The following is a 19,484-nucleotide window of genomic DNA, read 5'->3' on the forward strand; positions in this document are numbered from 1 at the left end:
CCACTGTGATTATCGTCCGTGGCTCAAGAATGCAAACCCATCTGTAGCTTTTCTGGAATCACATGCGGTAGAAAAATATGAACACGAAACCTGCAAAATGAAGCAAGTAAAAAAAAAAAAAAACCCATCAAACTAACAACATCTTCCCATCCTCTCCGGACCCTGCCAGCTCTCCCTCCTCCTCCTCAATCTGTTTGTATATGTACTCGGTCCAGAGCGAGTCCTCTCTCTCTCCCCCCGGCTTCATAATTACGAGACGAAGCAAGTTGAATTCCTCTTAATTAGGACCTGAGGGCACGGAGAGAGAGAATAAGTCGCACAATTAATCTCAGCCCAAGGGCAACGAGAGAGTAGAGCTTTTTTTTTTGGGCAAAAATAAATTGGGAGACGTGGTATTAGTATTGTTATTATTATTATTATAATTATTATTATTAACAAGATATTATGCTTGTATGAACATGGTTACTGTGCTGGGAAGAGACAACAAGTACACTATATTAAGAAACGCAACAAGAGCTTACAACTGTGAAGCTTTTAAACAGAAATAAAATGTTTTTCTCTGCAAGCAACTGTACAACAAGCTAAAAACACCAACACTGACACAGAAACACATCCATCAGACGAGTCACTCCTCAGTCCAATATTCAGTCTACTTTTACATCTGTTTTTGGTCTCCTCCAGCTTCTGAGGGAAATATCTCATTTGTTTTCAAGGCTTAATGCTACATTTTGTTCCCCAGCTAGTTTGAGACGATTGATTAGAGCAGAGAGAGCGAACCAACATGGAGACAAAAACAAAACAGTGAGAGGCTGAAGAAGTGCTTTAAAGAACCGGGTCAGGTGTCGGGAGGACATCATCACTTTCAGCGAGTCTCCTCACTAAACATTGAAACATTCGATCCATTGTTAAGAGAAACATGTGAAAAGGAAACTGGCGGATGAGGAAACAATTCCCCTGATGATGGCGGCTTAAACTGAACTGCTGTTCTGTTTTTTTAATTAAATATTAGTGAATCTCTTCATTTAAACGTACAAGTGTTCTTAATTTGACAGAACTTGTGTGATTTAAAATGTTACTTTACGTTGTCACCGTAAAAAAAAACCATAAAGTAATCCAGTTAATCCATCAAACTGGAGATGGTTTTATTCCTTTTTAAAATTATTCACTTTTTTTTTTTTTGTTCTCGGCATTTTAATTCACCAGCATGTCTGTGGGCTGGTTTCGGCTATTTCTGTGTTGGCAGGAAAAAGTACTTTGCAGAACTCCCTGATTCACAATTCGAATGCTGAGAGGAGATGGAAGCTTTTTAGTCTGTCACCATCTGAAAGCAGATAATCCACAGAAGTTTGAAAACTGTTTGAATATTAATATCTGGGACGTGCTGTGAAGAAATATTGCACGGGGGGACGAGTCAGCCTTCTTCTGAAGACATCATGGAGAAGAAACACGCCACTTAAAGCATTTTGAAAATCGATCTATCAGTGAAAATGGAGGATTTTGGATGGAAAAGTAATTAACACTAGAAATGGCGGTTGAACGACGTGTCCCGCCCCTTTCCCTCTGGAAGCCAATCGCATTTGTTGCAATGATGGGATCTTCACGACAGTTTCAACTTGCTACGGCTGCAAACTGGCTGATAAATTATAATAAACACAAAGGACAAAATATTCGTATTGGATTTATGTAACGTATTGGATGTGGCGAGTCCGCCCTCTGAATAAATACAAGTACAAGTAAAAACTGTGGGTTTTCTGAATAAAACTAATAATGACAATGTAAACGTTAATGCTCTTTATTCAGAAATATGGCAGTGGCGCCGACGTACGGTCCAATGAGTCAATGCAGCATCTATGTCAACATGTATCACAGCAGTCTGTGATGAGCCGTAAAAAGAAGTCGGTGTGCATCCCCAACAGAAGTATAACCTTTGTGGAAAAGGGTGTTTTAAGATGTATTTAGGGGCAGTTTTTATGTCCTGGTGATCATTTCAAAGGAAGTTACAGATCTTTGCAGATTCAATTAGACAGAAATACCCACAAACAATGTTTGATTGACCCACTGATGTCGTCTTGGGCTCAGGTGATGGTAAACACACTGTGAGTTTCAGAAGGAATGGCGTCCATGACAAACTGTTTTGGGGCAACCGGAATCCCACAAAGTATGAAGTATGAATTCAGAGCAAGGCAACAGTATTTGAGTATTTGTGTCGAGCTGTAAGACGGGTTATTCCTTTTACTTTGTGTTTTGTGTCGTTAAATAAGCGATGAGGGCCACGAAACGGCTAAAGTAATGGCTCCTCTCCTCCTCGCTCGACACTGAAGCCATCTTTTATCCTTTTGTGGCTAAACAAATGAATGAGCTGCAGACAGCAGCTATATCAAGCTCGCGTTTGATCCATTAGACTCTGTAGCTGTCGCCGCGTCGTCAATACGTCTCTCCTTCTGCTGCCAGCTTTCACATGTGCCCAGACGAGGAGGGGGCTTTATAGATTTCCCATCGGGGGTTTATCTTCTTGATCACTGGGTCGGGGTGGAGAAGACAGCCACTTGATTTATTCGCCTCCTCCTGAGTTAGGCAGCGGGGACAAGGACACGGTGACCCATTTGAAAACTCTCTGCCTGGGACGAGCCCGTGTGTGTCCGTCGCACATGCGTTTGAGTGATGTTCACTTCAGCCTGCGAGCGTTTGTGTTAATGAGTGATGCCGCCGTCTGCAGGTGTCGAGGAGACGGACACTCAGGCGCGGATCTTCCTCATCCGTCAGCTCGTCTGAGGCCTGTTGTGACACCTGGCTGTCATTGTTTGAGGGTGAATGATGCTCAGACGCTCGTTGATTTATGTAAAAGACACTCCGGTGAAGGTTGCAGCGCGACGGCAAGTTTGAAAAGTCTGAAAAAAAGCCGTGAACTCTCTTTTCCGGTGACACCAGGAAGACGTAACTTTAAAATAGCTGCTTTTTTCCCCGTTACAGGAGATAATACGAGTGAAGCTGCGAGTGACGAGCGGCTGATCCGTCACGCTGAGAGGAATATCTGATGGTTTTTGATATTCTGCCTCCACCAGGAACATTTTTACTCTTACTGATAGATACCACTGTTGATGATGCTGTGTGTGAGCTAAAAACAGGTCATATGTCAATTCTTAATGATCAATCAACCAGTCAAAATGTATTTATGTAGCAGAAGTGCGTTACAAGTTACTGAAAACAAAAATGTGAGATATTAAGAAATACAAATGGATTTAGACACTAATTCTGACAAAAATACTTAAAATTGAGCCAACGAAACCAGAAAGAATAGAAAAAAAATCTTATGATAAACAGTAAAATGTTGATAAAAGTCAAATAAAAACAAATAAAAACATTAAAATTACGGGTACGGTTACTTAACTGATACTCAACGTCTGTCCGATTATCAGAATCAGCAATTTTTCTGTCAGATGGCCGATAAAATAAACATCCTCTCACACAATGTCCCGCCCACAACACTAGCTGATTGGTAACACGTCACAATTAATAACCTATAAATAATAGGACAATCTGAATTTTGCAAAGTAACTTGTGACTAATCATCTAAATGTAGTGGAGAGGAAGTGTAATGTGGCAGAAAATTGAAATATTCAAGTGAAATACCTGAAAATCTCGGTTTATTTCATCACCGGTTCTCAGAAATCCGACACTAAGATGTAAATCTGTACTGCAAAGAAATATCGGTCCAATATATCAGTATTCAGTCTCCTTGATAACTAATAATCTGCGTCAGTATTGAACTTGAAACAGTCATATCGGTCAGCCCCTGAGTATAAAGTCAGACAGACGTGGATTTAAAGTGCAGGAGAGGAAGCAGCTCCACCGCCTCCCTCTCCTCCCAGTCGAGCCGCTGGACGTAACTTTGCTCTTTACCATCTTCCGATAAACGGAAGCCAGGTATCAGATCTCTCTCCTCTTTGCTTTCTTCATCTCCTGATTATCAAATTTTACTTCCTGCCAATCCCTTTTTTTTTTCTCTGGTCCACATTAACCCCCCCACCACCAAAGAACCGCACCAAAACTCAAAACCCATTGGATCCACTTCCTCTACCAAACCTTCGCTCAGAGGGACATTTCATTTCCATCATGCCATCCTCTCATCAATCAATACCTCCACATCGGACGAGGGGGAGGCTGTCTGATGACTGCAGCCTTTTTTTTTTTTAGCGATCATACAGACGTGACATCCAGAATATATTACCCTCCTCGAGCCCGAGTGTCAGACTGAAGGCAAACACGACGGCTGTTATTGAATAAAAAAAACGTCCGCCTGATGTTTTTCTTCCCCTGATGTTCACCTGTTGAAATTACCTCCCGAATGCATCATGAATCGTTTTTTTTTTGTTTTTTCAAAGTGGCGAAGGCGTCGGCCCCCCCCCCCCCGCTGGCTTCCACTCCGAGGTGGACGCCTAATTACACTGATCATCCATCGACGATTAGAAACAGTGGTATTGAGCTGCAAATGAGGAGGTGCACCATGCTGTGTGGAAAACATGACTAACAATGTTAACACTGGAGAACATGTTGGGCTGGATGTGTGTGTGTGTGTGGGGGGGGTTGAATCAAAGAAAGCTCAGAGGAAACTGGGTGTAGAAGAAGAATACAAATGAGGTTTGAGCACGAGAGGACATCAAACGGCTGCGGCGCTGGAGTAGCGGCGCAGCGAGGGGCGGTTATTTGATAAACTTGGCAGGGGGAGTTAGGAAGTGGGAGCTGTGGGAGTGTTTGCATCCCGGTGGACTCGCTGATTACTACACCGGGGAAACAGCAGAGGAACAATAGTCCTCGCTGGAGGCTTTCGAGTGTTTTCTCAGGTGTGTGTGTGTGCGTTAGCGGTTGATTCTGCTCTTCAGTTTGTTGACAGTCGCAGTTTTTCAAAGGTCACGGATCACAGAACAGGTCTCAGAGTGTGTGTGTGTTTGTGTGTGAGGAGAGTTAGAGGGGATGTGTGTTGTTTCGCCGATGTTTCTCTGCCACCTCAGCCGCCCATTAATGCTCCTCCATCCTCCCGAGCTTGCCGGTTGCCATGGATACGGCTCTCCGGCAGCATCCTCTCGCTCTCCTCCTGCGAGAGATAGCCGAGGTGAGCTGCTCGGGATCAGCCGGGGTCCTCCGGGAGCTGCAGGAGGAGGAGGTGTGAGGGGGGGGGAGGCGCCACGGGAGCCGATTTGTGGTTTCGAGGCGTCTCCGTGGGCTCGAGGTGCTTTCCTGAAGGCAACCGCTTGCTTCAGGTCACAACCGCAGGTCAGGGCTGCGTTCCCCGGAGCGAGGGAGGATCACAGCTGCATGATAAGTGGCTGGATGCTCGAGTGAGGAGCAGCCACGCAACCGTTTCTCCATTTTACATCTCCTTAAACGTACGACAATTTTACACCGATGTCTCGATGTGACTCGACACTGTGTGAGACCATCTCGAGTTCACTGATGCCGTTTTTCCGTCGACAAAAGCGAGTGTTTTTGCGAGACGTTAGGACATTTTGAATCCCTCATTCCATCCACAGCACAGGGTGTTTTTAGCAAGAGTAACAGACTTTGTCTTGCAAATGTTCTGCTGTTGACAAAAGTGGGTATTTTAACAAAGAATGATGCGAGACATCTGATGATTTCAAAGCCATTTCTCTGTTGACACTGACCATGTTTTTAGAAAGATTTAGGGACTTTCTTGCAGCAGATTTTTTTTTTCCATTTACAAAAGCATTGGACAGTTTTGATGCCCTTTCTCGGCCGACAGACGCAGGTAATTTCAGTGAGGCAAGCTTTTAGGGAGACACAGATGAAAAGAAAAGCTGGGAAAAGATCTCATCTGCTGAAGAAGATTGAGTAATGATCACAACAGCTCCTAAATAAACCTTCTGTCGGTGGGACGGTGTCGTTCCAGAGGTCTCCGTTCTCCCCAGCTTGCTTTTCCTCTTTTCATGCCAGGTGGATTTTCCCTCTGTAAGACAAGCGCTCCATATTTTTTTCTCCTCCCCTCAAATAATCAGTCATCAGCGCTCAGCGGTGCAGAAAGTGAGAAGGGGGGGGAAAGAAGGAGAGCGTGTACTCGCTGCCATCACCACAGATCAGAGACACATTAGAAGTTACTGAAGCAATCCCCTCGGCTCGACTTCAAAGGCAGCCAGGGTTTTTTTTTTGGGGGGGGAGAAGAAAAATAAGGACAACCGTTAAAGATTCAGCCGCCGCCAAAGTCTGTCTGACACTTCACGAAACGCTGTCACCACATCAGAGACGGAGAGAGAGAGAGAAACCACGACTGATCAAACATGCAGCGTACCTGAGCTCATTAAGGGGACGAATCTGACCAGCGCAGGTTTTTATTCCTCCTCGCCCTCCCGCTATACTGTTGCTTTGACACTATTGAGCTCCACCAATTATTCTCACCACAGGGGGGGGGATTTCGGCTTTGCTGACAGCGAGCACACATGGCTGGAACACATGTTAGTCGTCTGTCTGGGATCCTGCTTGGCACACTCAGGTCCGACTGGTGGGAGCAGTTAATTAACGGGAACACCTGCTCTAAATCACCTCCAATCCCCCTCCTCCTCTGACGGGGTTTGTAGGGTCCTCTTGTACTTGCGGAAAACAGAAGCCGCTCTGGATTATGGTCACGTGTGAGCACATGTTGCTCATACGAACGTCTCTGGAGGGCAGGAGAGGCTCTGAGGTGTGTCGTTGTAGAGAGCGGCCTCCCGCTCCCCCAAAACATGTTTTGTGCTTTGATTTAAACCCCAGCGCTTGAAAAACTCTGAGGAAGACTCTTCCAACTAGGACCGACTTCAAACGAGACCAGGCAACACAAATCTGAGGCGGCGTCAGAATGTTTGGATGCAACTTCTGAAGCCGTCTCCTGTGTACCGCGAGGCAGCAGCAGCAGCAGCAGCGGGAGCCTCGGCACGTCTGAAGCAGGAAAAACAATGCCTCCACCCAGGAGGATTATCACAATAACTTTTTTATGCAGATTATCACTAAAAGAAGAAGGCTTTGTTTATGCGGCACTGAGGGGTTTAAAAAAAAAAAGAAAGAAAAAACGGGGCCACTGGAGGTGTCTTAAAATAATTTGCTAACACACTCGGGCGTCAGATTCGTGCTGAATTTATTCTCACAGCGTCACCTTAAGAGGCTTTGAGCCATTTTCACTGCATTAGCTTACATTATTTTTTTTGAGGGAGGAGAACCTCTCACCCTCCTTTAAATACCTGCCTCCATGTTTTTAACCCTCTATCTCCTGCGGCGCTCCTGATAGGTTATTTCTCCCATTAATCGTCATGTTGGTACAAATCGAAGAAGACGATCTTGGAAACGCTTCACCTCTCATCCAAGAGGCTCCTTCAGTTCTAACTAACTGGAGGGGAGTTGCAGGCTTTTACACTATGTGTGGGAGTTTCCTTACAGAGTCATTAGGGTCGTTGGTCAGGTGAGGACACTCCCACACCGAGTTTAAAAGCCTGCCAACTCCCCATGTGTTGGAACAGTGTCGAAAGATTTTGGAAAGAGGTTTCTTTTAAACCACGAACACATGAGATAAAGGAGTGGATTAAACCACATGTTGAACTGCTCTAGCAGAAACTGCAAACGTTAGCAAGTCCGGCTAACTACCTCAGTAGCTAGTAACTGCATGACTTATCATATCATAATTTAACCAAATTACTCCTAAAAGTAAAACTTCTATTGTTGGGAATTTATCAAGTTTGTCTTGACTAACACATCGTTAAACCTTAAATATATATGAATAATTAATAAATAGTCACATTTCATGATTTATTTTTCTTACTGCTAGTACACAGCAAGAAATACTTGTTTAATAAAAGATATTCAGTGGCCTGTTTTATCCAGGTTTTGTGTTTTGGTATGTTTGCAAAGTTTAGTTTGTGATGTACATTATTCAATAAAATGTCTAAACAGTATCTGTAAGAGATAATACACAGAATCAACTGCAGTCTACAGTTTTTCTTCTTTACTGAAGAAACAAACTGTGTGAAACTGTCCACACTGAGGTCTGTTAAAATTAGCATTGTATTGGGAGAAGTGTCCCAGACCTCCCAACCACCCACCAGGAAATACAAAAAAAATACAAAAAAGAACAATATAATCTCACTCCAGCTGGTGGTTAGACATTTGCCAACTCAAAACACGAGGAATAACTATCTCTGCATGGCAGGAACAATGCTGAATGTTTATTTCAGTAACTGGTGTATATTTGAGCGTTGTCTGGAGAACACTGAAGGATAAGTTCAGTCATTATCTTCTCACCCACACGCCGACAGAAAGCTTCGCAGGAGCTTCACCGCAAAATATTCTCCTAAACTACTGAAAGAATACGATAAAATGGCTCCATACAGCTCGTCTGGTGTAATCCAAGAGTCAAGAAGCAGCGACGTCCCAAATTGATTTATGAAAGATGTTATTTACACCCTGGATGTGCGGTCAAGCTTGTGCAGCCACTTCAGACGTGGTATGTGTGCTAATGATTTTAGTTTAGCGGCTACGGGGAAGATGTTGTCTTGAAAAGGGTGTAAATAAAGTTTTAAAAATCAATCCGAGGCTTCCTGAGATGTGGAATGAAGCCAGTTTTATCATTTTTCCAGATTATCTACTGCAGATCATCTGAGCTTAGTCGTTAAAAATATCGGTCAGAAATTGTGTTTTCAATGGACCTGTAAAGCTAACGTTAGCCTTATTAGCTTGCTAGCAACCGCTTTAATTTTCATCCTGCAAAATGATCCGTCACTGTCCAGAAATAAAGGGAAAAAAGCAGTTTTTGCCCAGTTTATCTAAAATGAAAAGCCCAGAGAAGAATTACTGCAAATCTATGAGTATTTGTTCATTACTGTTGTACACTGTATGAACATGAAGCTTCACGGGCGTAGCAACAGTAACACCGGCGCTCTGTGGACTTTCTCCAATCACATTAAGGTTTGAACAGAGGTGTGTGTAACCTTGGACCAAGGTCAGCTGTTTCTGCTCTGACGAATGATAAAACACTAACAACATAATAACTCTCAGACTTCTGTTCGGCCGCCTGCAGCCTCTCTCTGCTCGGAAGATGATTAGATTGTAAATTTGAGCCTCAATCAATGTTATTGCACCCTCTCCTCCCCAAAACGAGCTCGTCTTTGACCGAAGGGAACATTTTACTTTGCCTTTCGATAAATCGGGCGAAGACAGGGGGAGCTAACGTCCGAGGTCGTCCTGGCGATTAATTAAAAAAAAAAAAAAAGAGTAGACGAGCCAGGTTTCTTTCTTTTGCTCTGACTTGACTGAGGTGTGTGTGTGCGTGTGTGTGCTTCACGTCTTTGAAGTGTGTTCTCTGATGGAGGATCGTGGTCCGTCCGTCCGTCTGCCGCTGCATTTTTTAAACAGCCACTTTCATTCCCTTCATGTCTCAAACGAGGTGCATTGGGATTCCAATCTTGTAACCCTTGTTCCTGCTGCTCCTCTCCGTTCTTCACCTCCCTCCCTGCTCCGCCTTTGCATTTCAATCCACACCTGAACATGACACGTGAGACGACACACACACACACAGACACACACACGTACAGGTGTCTCGCACTATCAATCTGATTCATTGTCATTGTGTGCTTGTTATTTTAAGAAGCTGCACAGATCAAGCTCCCTCTCTCCTCCACTATGTTCCTCCTCATTTCCTGTCCCCTTGTCTTTACTCCCTCCTCCTCTCTTCATCTTCACCCTCTGCATCCTCCTTCCCCTTCTCCCTCCTCATCATCCGCCAACAGAAACATGGTGCTAGCTGCTGCAGGGGCATGCAAATGGTCTTTTGTTCTCGGCCCCGTGTGCTGGCACGCACACAGAGCGGCCCGGAGTGACCCCCACAGTCGGCGTCTAAATCACAGGGAATTGTTGAGGCTGTGTCGAGCAGAATAGAGCAGCTGAGATCAGTTGAAAAACAGCTGCCTCCTCCTCCTCCTCCTCCTCCTCCTCCTCCTCCTCGAGGTTTCAGCACTACAGCGCTTGGACAGCTCCTCATGGGGATTATAGCGGCAGCAGGGAAGTTTAGCTTGTTGCTAAATTGAATTTGGTTGTATTTTGGCAGCTTTAGCGGTTGTTTATGTTCGCAAATATAGAGATTAGAGGGAGATTATAGTTAAAGGGAGAGCAGCTGTCAAGCTATTTATCCATCTAGACTGTTTGTTTGTTTTGTTTTTTTTGTGGTGAGTTGCATAGTTTGGGAGTTACATCTGCCTTCTCTTCAGACTTCTGCAACGAGATGGCACCAAAAAAAGTCCATTCGAAAAACTTGGAGGAATATTTTTAATATTTTGTTCCTGGAAGCGATGTTGTCGAGAATCTAACAAACTAAGATGGCTAATGGGGATTTTCTGTACACATATGCTGGCTAAACTCAAGCTCGGGGATTTGCATTCCCATTACAAAAGGGTTGCAATGCTACAGTAGAAGAGCCGCTCAGCTAATTTGGCGATGAGTGCATTTTATTTCCTATGAATTCTCTACAATAAAAGCTGTTTTTTAAAGGTTATCAGAAGAAGACAGGGAAATAACAGATAAAAGTGATGTGTAATGATCGCTGAAGTCCAAAATACAAGCAACAGAAGGCTGGCTACAAGGCTGGCAACAAAACAGGAGTAATCCAAGACCTTAAAACGAAACCAAGCACAATCCAGTGTAACGTGAGGACACAAGCAGCGGTCGTAGGTAAAACACGATGGGGTAAGACGGGACCAGGTAACAGAGCAGAAACACAGATGAAGCGATGAAGCGTTGAGGGGAAAACCAGGATAATAAACAGGAGAGATTGACTCATGGAACACAAGTGAGCAGGGAAACAGACAAAGGCAGGAAGTGGAAAGCCAAAAAGACACATGAGGATGTAATCTACAAAATAAAATCCAAACCAGGACAGTTAATCATTATATGAAGCTCCTGAAGCTCTAAAGAAGGTTACAGCTCTGCTGTGGAGGAGGCCATTAATATTTACATCCGGCAGTGTCACATGTTCGAGCATCCCGCTCATGAGAAAGAAAGAAAATAGGTCATGATTCCTGAAAAGAAAACGTTGCTGTTGAGTTTATTGAATGCGGACATCCCTGCAGCTGAAAAAGAGGAAACATACTTTTATATCTGTTCGATTTTGAGACCGACTGTCCCTTTAATGGTGTTTTTCCTGTATTTATTACCTGCTTCATTCTGCTTTCCTGTTTTATGAGCTGCTGGCTGGTTGCATCTGCTCATGAAGTGCTGAACAAAGCATGTTGCCCCTGCCAGCGTTCATAAAAGATCCCCGATCATATAGATTTCTGTCTTTATGAACTGCTGAGCTCGACGTTAGCGGTTTTTCTCTTCACGCTCTCTGGTTGTGTTTAGGCGTAATCCTCAATCATATTAACACTCACAGGCCATTTCACCTGCTACATACGTGTATTTTCGTTAACGTGAATATCATCTAAATAAGGAGAAATCGCATTGAAGCGTCTCGCAGGGTGGTCGTCCGTAACGTTTCTCCATTCTTTTGTCTAATTGTGTGTATCGTGCAACATGTAAACACGAGGCCGGGGGAGCGCAGCCGCTTCAGAGCAGCCGGTTAATCAGCTGCGTCGGCGGTCGACGGCACATGAAACCCCAGTGTTACAAGAGGTGTTAATGAGGATGGTGGTATGCAGCAGACAGGACTCGTGTTGCAAATCATGCCTCCCTTTCCTCTGCCTTATCTCCACACACACACACACACACACACCCCCACACACATATGCTCAGTCAGTCCTCTGTGGAGCAGAAGGGATCAGGGCAGGGGGCAGGGAGAAGGTGTTTTGTGCTCATACCTCGGTGCAGCTGCCAGTTTCTGCCCCAATTAACTCCCATTAATATCATTTCGCCGCGGTCCACCTTGATGCCGACGCAGAGCGCATACAGTACGAACCTCGTCACGCTCCGGACCTCCCAGCACACACCTGCACGTCCGCTCACACCGCCTGGAAACAGCCGTGACGTTTAAAGGAACATGAATCGAGCAAAGTAGACGGCTGCAGCTGGGCCAGTGAAGTGCTCCGTGATGAGCAGCTCGAGAATCTATAAATGATCAGATATTCGCTCAAGCGCAACAACAGTGAAGTGAATTGGACCACATTCAAGTTCTTTAGGCAATAAAATGTCACAAAACACTGACAAATGTACTCAGAAACTACAGACATTACATTTATTTTGACGTAAAAAGGAGCAAATTGTCAGATTTTGTGAAGCTGGAGGAAACGTTTGGCATCTTCGCCTGATAAATGATTTAAAGTGCAACTTAAAGATATTATTCGTATGATTCCTGCGTTAAAATGTCTTCGACTTTGTTACATTTTTGGTTGTGTCGTAAACTTACATGATCCCAAATGTGTCCAAACAAACCCAGATGAATGTACTCGAGGTAATGATGCATTTCATGTGGTCACGTGTCGCTTTAATGAGCGGGAGAGAGTCGGAGTGTGAGGAGGGAAGTCAGCCAACGTGATGTAACGTGGCGTAAATGCAACCTAAACGTGTCCGTCAGCGTCTCGTCCTGAGTCACGTATCGGCCATGTTGATTTGTGTTTCTGTTACCAGTTCAAGGATCATCTTGTCGGCAGGAGACCAGAGAGAAAGGTGATTTTTTAGAGTCTCTGTGTTTGTTCGGCTGCTTGTGATTTTCTACCTTCTGACTGAATCTCTGAGTGTTTGAAGTTTCACTCCTACGTCCTGTTTTCGCTTCCGGCTTCCTGACTTTTGCGGCTTCATGACAAAAAGGTGGAGCTTTTATTGGGAAGAATTCAAGCACTTGTCGGTGAAATAAGCTTTGTTAGCTGCAATTGACTTGTACTGAAGTGCATCATTAGTTAAAGACACACCTTCAAGCCCCAGTGGACGGATCCTCTTCTGCAGCGACGGCAGTTTAACAATGAGGACAACAAATCTATTGATCCCAGGAGACCCCATCGCAGCGAAATTGACATATTCTTCTTTTAAATCCCCTGAGAAAGTGTCACAGTGTCCTCCAGGATGTGTCGGCACACCTCGACATCAATGCTGGGTTCAGTTCTCATCGTGTCTGCTGCTTCTGCTCCTTATTTCTGTCGAGGAATCAGGAATATTTCATCTCATTCAATCCAGGCTTTGACCAAAGAGAAAAAAACATGGCTGAAGTCTCTGTGGTGAGCAGAGATGAGAGATGTCGTAACCGACCTCCTCTTCTTCGCTCTGCGCAGAGTTCTCAGGAGTCGCGTTTGAGTTTTAGCTCATTACCGCCGACCTGCTAAATGAAGCCTCTCAGCGCAGAGACACATCTGCAGCCGGCCCACGAGCTTCGACCTGAATCACTGGGAGAGTTGAACATAACGAACCTGGTGTCTTGCTGGTCTGATCCCTGCCGACGAGTCCAAGATCCATCACAAGCTTTTTAGGGTTGTAAGATTTGAGAACATCACTCATCTGAAGTCTCGAAAACGAGCCGACATGATTCCCCCCCGTCTGAGGATTTCATAATATCTTTCATTATTTATGGCAGAGATTGTGTGCAGGCGCTCCCTCTGCGGAGAAGAACGGCTGCAGGGACGTCGACATGGAGGAGAATTTATTTGTCAGGAAACGAAGAGGCTGACCCCGTCGGCTTACCGCTTTATGATACTGCACATTATTCTGCAGCTGCGACATTTTCAGCGTGAGCCTCAAAAACTAAAACGGCGCCGCTTACAGATGAAAGATTTGCCTCCCCAGCCTAGTTTGGGAGACAATTGGATGCAGTTTTGGGGGAAAGACACGATGTCTATCTGAGCTTTTTATTTATTTATTTATTTTCCAGTTTTGCTGATAACAGCAGGAAAAAAGAAATTATACGTCAGCTGAAGCGGAAAGATTCAGTGCATTTTTGAACACGGGGGGAGAAAATGTTTTTGCAGGGAATTGTTTACATTTCATTTCTATTGTACGTTTATGCAAAAACAGGAGTGCACATTTAGCTTAAGGCAGAAAGACATACATGAATATATATAAATATATATAAATATCTACTGTATGAACCTGCAGCACAGAGAGGACGGACATGTTGAGGTTTCAGATGAGACTCAGACAAACCTCGGCGTCTCTCTGATCTCCTGCATTTCTCTTCAGCTCGAGCTCTGTGGGAGACTTTAGATTTTGCCGGTGAGACGGCGTGAAGTTCAACTCGTTCTATTAATATTATGGCTGAGACGCCTGCTGGAGTCCTCGAATATACAGAGAGGAAATCAACACTTACACACCGTGAAGCCACAAGTCGGAGTGTTTTGTGTGAGAGTGAAAAGACGTTTCCTAAAGATCCGACATTGATTTTGACTCATAGTTGTACTTTAAACGAGAGTTTGTTGGTTTGTCGGAGCTTTAAAATCCCCCCAAAAACATGATGGTGTGATCAGTTTTTGTGAAAACAGTGTGAGAAGTTTACCACGATTCATCCTCCTCCGGTAGTTGTGCAGCTAACGTGGCTAAAAAGCCTCTTTGGGGGAAAATGAAGGGAAAAATCCCTGTAGAGTTAAAGACAAGCGACGAAGTTAAAGGTGCAGTTTGGAAGACACGGCCAGACGTCATCAACAGAGCGTGAAGAAACAACAGTGATGTCACGTCTACGTAAGTTAGCATGCTAACCAGCTAGCTCCGACCTGTGCTGTCTTTATACCCCGAGAGCGGCAGGTTTGTGATATGTTACAAAAACTTTATTATCAATTTTGGTCTAATAAATAAACTACATGAGCTCAAAACATGTCAAGAAAGGAAATATTCTTACACCGATTTTTTCCTCATCAAGCAGAAAATTCTAGTTTCCTCTCCGGTTTGGCTGAAGTGAATCCCTCCACGAGGCCTTGAATGAGGAAATCTCATGTCTGGTTCTCCTCTCGCTTTGACTAAACAGTCGCTGGATGAACTCCAACGTCTCTCTTTTCACTGTGACAACAGAACAACACCAAATGTTTCCTTGTTGAATTTCACAGATTAGAAACGCTCTCGCTCGCTCGCCTCCTTTTTCCAGCTTTGTTTTGTTGGCGGGTGAATTTGGCAAACGTTCCGCTCTAAATTGTCGTCATCGTGATCGCAGGCTGGAGTGGATTTTGGGGGAAAATATTCTAAGTTAGTTTCTGAGATCTGATTCATAAGACAGCGATAAATACTGAAAAATCCAACGTGTGCTGACATTTCTCTCCAGTCTGGACGTGGATAGAAGTTTTTAAAAAATACGTGTGACGGGGAGCGTGTTGCGTCTAATAAAAATAATACAAGAAGTGTTTTTGCAACAACCCGCCGCTGCTCTTTCCCTCCGCGCTGAGAACATTGATCTCCAAATTCGGGAAGGCGGCTGGAAAATCGATAGACTCCGGACCTCCTGGGAAATGTAGGCGCGGGATATGGATCCAGAGCGCTTTGACATCAATACTGGTTATTATCACGGAGCCTTGTTGCCGCTGTTATTGGCACAACTGTGAGAGGGATGACTGGACGGATCTGAGTCATGACTAACACAAACACAAGACGTGAGGAGTTCTGACCCGCCGCAGACTCAACCAGACGCCGTGTGGTCCAGACTCGTCCTCCGGCTCTATCGCTTCTCATTCAGGCGGCCACAAAGAGAGCGAGAGGGGGGAGATAAGAGAGGGAGGTGGAGACATTTCTGATACACAAGCTCGTGTTTTTGTACCTGCGAGGACCCTGAATGCAGCAGAGGAGTGTAACCAAGTACTCATACTGAAGTACTTTTACTCTGTTTTATTTTTTTTCTCTTTCTGCTTCTACTCCACTACTTTTGAAAATAAGAAACATCACCATAACATCTGAGAGGAACTTTAACAGCAGCTGTTTTCATAGTTATTTCTGTAATTTTTATGCAAAAAACAGCTTTTCTTTCTACTTTTCTTCAATTTATCTGTAATACTTTTGAGGTTTAGACTGTTTGTTGGACAGATCCAAGCTTTGTGAAGCTGTCACTTTGGGTTCTGGGTAATTGTGACACTATTTTTCACAATTTTCCTGATTTTCACATATCAGAGCGATAAATCATCAGGCTGATACTGATACTATTTTATCACATACTATTGTATCTGAGATATTCTAGTGGATAAATAGAGGAAATAAAATGAAGCCTTTCACTGCCATAACAAGCTCAACTTTTACACCTTAAGAATCTGTTTGGGATCAACCAATAAACAAGAAGAAGAAGAACATGAACAAGAACAAGAAGGAGGTCGACCCAAATGCAGGCGACAGCAGGCAGGAAGATCAATGAATGATGTTTTATCGAGGATCAATGTTTGGAACGGGCAAACACAACAGCTGACTGAACAAAGACTGAACTTAAATAGACTTACGTAGACTGACGGGCCGATGAGGAGAAACACAGGTGAGGGTGATGAGTGGAGGCCACAGGTGAGCAGGGCTGAGATAACGAAGGTGAAGCAGACCAGGTGTGGAGGGGAAACACAGACTCCCATTCCCAAATGTGTGCCTTTTATCACCTCTGTGGATGAAACTAAAGACTAATCTCACCCCACACTCCTCTGAAAAACACCCTCACTCTCATTAAGACTCATATCTGGACCGCACAAAGACGGGAATCAGCCCACAGAGCGTCCGACAGTCAGACTTTCTGCCTCTGGCAGCGCAGTCGACGAATAAACGCAGAGCTTCTCAGACCCATAAATCATTTGACCGCGTGTGAGTGAGTGTGTGAATGTGGAAGCAGCTTCCCCGCTGCCAGCAGAAGTGTTGCTAGATGACTCCGCTCGCTAACAGCTCGGTCTGTCATTGTCAGCCGTGCAGCAGACGGCTAATGAAGGCAGGGCGACTCGCCACATGGCGGCCGTGACATGTGGTAACATATTCTGTCGCTTTCCCGCCTCCGTCCTCAACCTCTCTGTCCCGCTTCTGTACCGCCGTCACCTCATTCCCTCACTTATTTCTTCTTCTCTTCCTCTTTTCAGGGCCATCTCGCATTTCCAGACATACCTTTCTTTCTTTCTATCCACTAAGAGCTGATATTGTCACAGCTCTTTGCTTTGTTTACGACCATTTATCTGTTACTTTGCTACGCTAACTATTTCAACTGTTTCTTTCATACTGTAAGCTAATGTTTTCAACAATTTAGGCTATTCCTTTGCTAAGTATTTGATGATTTACATTATTTATAATAACGTAAGATCAACATTATCTACTAACATGATTGTATTTACTTTAACTAACTAGGCACTAATAACTGTTCATTTCATCAGGCTACTTTTAGCAAACTAGTCTAAAATTACTTGTTTTAGCTAACTAACACTGTCAATTAGCCTCATTTTAGCTATTTCAGAAGTTTAGCCAATATTGTTAAAGTATTTCAACTACAACGACCACTAGCTTTTTCATAACTTTGAGCTAACTTAATTTCAACTGTTCATTTAATAATTTTAAGGTAACTATATTGTTTAGGCTATTCTATTACTCTTAGCTAGCTATAACTATTTATGCTAATCTTTAGCTTTTAGCTAACTATAACTGTTTAGGCTAACCCGTTCCTTTAAGCTAACTGCGTCATGCTCTCTATTACTTTTAGCTAACTGTTTAGGCTAATCTCTTACATTAAGATGGATTTAATCATAAATTAAATTATAATATAACATAATTTTCAGTAAAATATTATTCCACTCTGCTAATAAAGTCTGTATGAATTTGCGTTTTATTGACTACACTTCAAATTTGAAGTCTAAATAAAAATCCTCCCATCAACACTTCATAACTTGTGTAATTTTCCTATGTTCAGGTTTACAGGTTGCTTCACATCCAGCATGAATTCCTCCCTCGGTGCCCAATCAAGCCCCTTTACACTAACACACCTGTCTCTCTCTCTCTCTTCCTAATCCAGGTACGTGTCTGATTCTGGGCTGCATGATCTACCCGGACGGCTGGGACAGCGACGAGGTGAAGCGCATGTGTGGCGAGCAGACGGACAAGTACACTCTGGGGGCCTGCTCGGTGCGCTGGGCCTACATCCTCGCCATCATGGGCATCATGGACGCTCTCATCCTTTCCTTCCTGGCCTTCGTCCTGGGAAACCGCCAGGACGGTCTGATGTCTGAGGAGCTGCTGGGAGACAGTAAGACAATAACACCTTCATAGCTGAGAGCGGGGAGGAAACAGGGACTGCTTGTTGGGTCTAATATTTAATATTTGGGCGATTTTCTTAAGTCTTTACAAGAGAAATAACTTTTGAACTGTTCTTTTTATTAGTCCAATGATTGTTTTGTCTATAAATATATATTTATGTCAGAAATATGTTGTTTCAAGCACCCAAAGTGATCTTGGAAGTGTAATTTCTTGGTCTGAGGTACAATGAGGGATTCAAATAGACCGAGAAACGCTGCAGTAACGGTGGCGCTTGATGAACACGACTGGATGTGTGTGTTTTTGCTGACTTTTCTCTGATCTTTGGTTTTTATTGTGAAATACTCGACAGTTTTTATCACTTCAGGCCACTAAAAAAGTGTTCAAATGAATCAATCTGAGATATTTTCTTAGGTCCAGTTACAAGAGTGAACAAAAGAGCTTGGAAAATCACCAGAATAAATCAACTAACCAATCTCAAATCAAAAATTAAAGGGACAGTTCACGCCACAATCAAAAATATATATTTTTCCGGCCACATGTCGAGTTATTTATCCATCCAGGCTGTTTGGGTTGGAGTTGGAACAAGATGGCTCTCGGTTTTGGTGCCTAAATCATCAAAAAATACAAAAACTCAACAGCAGTTTCTTAGTTTTTTAGGAATCATGACCAGACTTTCTCCTGTGCTGTGTTGGCAGGTTTTGTTCAGTAGAAAGAAAATAATTGAAATTGTTGCAGTTGTAGATATTAGAACACCTCATCACGTCATGATTTCTTGACAGAGATGTTGCTGCCCTGCCGGTAAGAGGAACAAACATCTATTGTTTGAAGTGTCCCTTTTAAATTCCTCGCCAGTTTTGTCACTTCATTTAAAAAAAAAAAAAACAACAGGTGAACCACCTGAATACTAATTGTGTGTTTTCTTACCATCTTAAAAAAGTCCATTTCACAGTGATTCACGTGAACACAGACGGTTCGGTGTGAAGCAATAAAATCAAAAGGCTGCGGCGCAAATTACACCTGAAATGAGATCGAGGCAAAAGAGCCTCCTAACTTATTAAAACGAAAGAATCGATGTGACTGTCTGCTCTGTGCTGCCTGGATTTTTATTCGTCTTATAAGTCATGAAGTGGAAGTGAACCACAAAGTCTTTCTCTCAGATTTACGACTGTTATTAATTGACCTTTTTCCATGAAGTGCAGAGCAGAGACGACATCTGACTCCTGCTGCTGAAATTTAAAAAAAAAAGAAGTTATTTCCTCCAAGATGTTTGACTTGTAATAATAATAATCTGCACACGGCGGATGTTACGCACCACCTGCTTCTCCTCCCGATGATGAGGGCTCTTTTTGTTTCTTTTT

General features: G+C 43.6%; 1 protein-coding gene across 2 annotated transcripts in view; it reads left to right on the forward strand.

The window, feature by feature from the left end:
* lhfpl3 (LHFPL tetraspan subfamily member 3) overlaps positions 1-19,484 on the forward strand; it is a 44,147-nt gene that overhangs the window by 17,080 nt on the left and 7,583 nt on the right. For both annotated transcript variants that reach the window (XM_037121595.1, XM_037121596.1), the window contains exon 3: positions 17,885-18,115. In XM_037121595.1, the coding sequence (XP_036977490.1) occupies positions 17,885-18,115 (231 nt within the window). The remainder of the gene's footprint in view (positions 1-17,884; positions 18,116-19,484) is intronic.

Source organism: Acanthopagrus latus, chromosome 14, assembly GCF_904848185.1.
Source record: "Acanthopagrus latus isolate v.2019 chromosome 14, fAcaLat1.1, whole genome shotgun sequence".
Taxonomy (NCBI): domain Eukaryota; kingdom Metazoa; phylum Chordata; class Actinopteri; order Spariformes; family Sparidae; genus Acanthopagrus; species Acanthopagrus latus.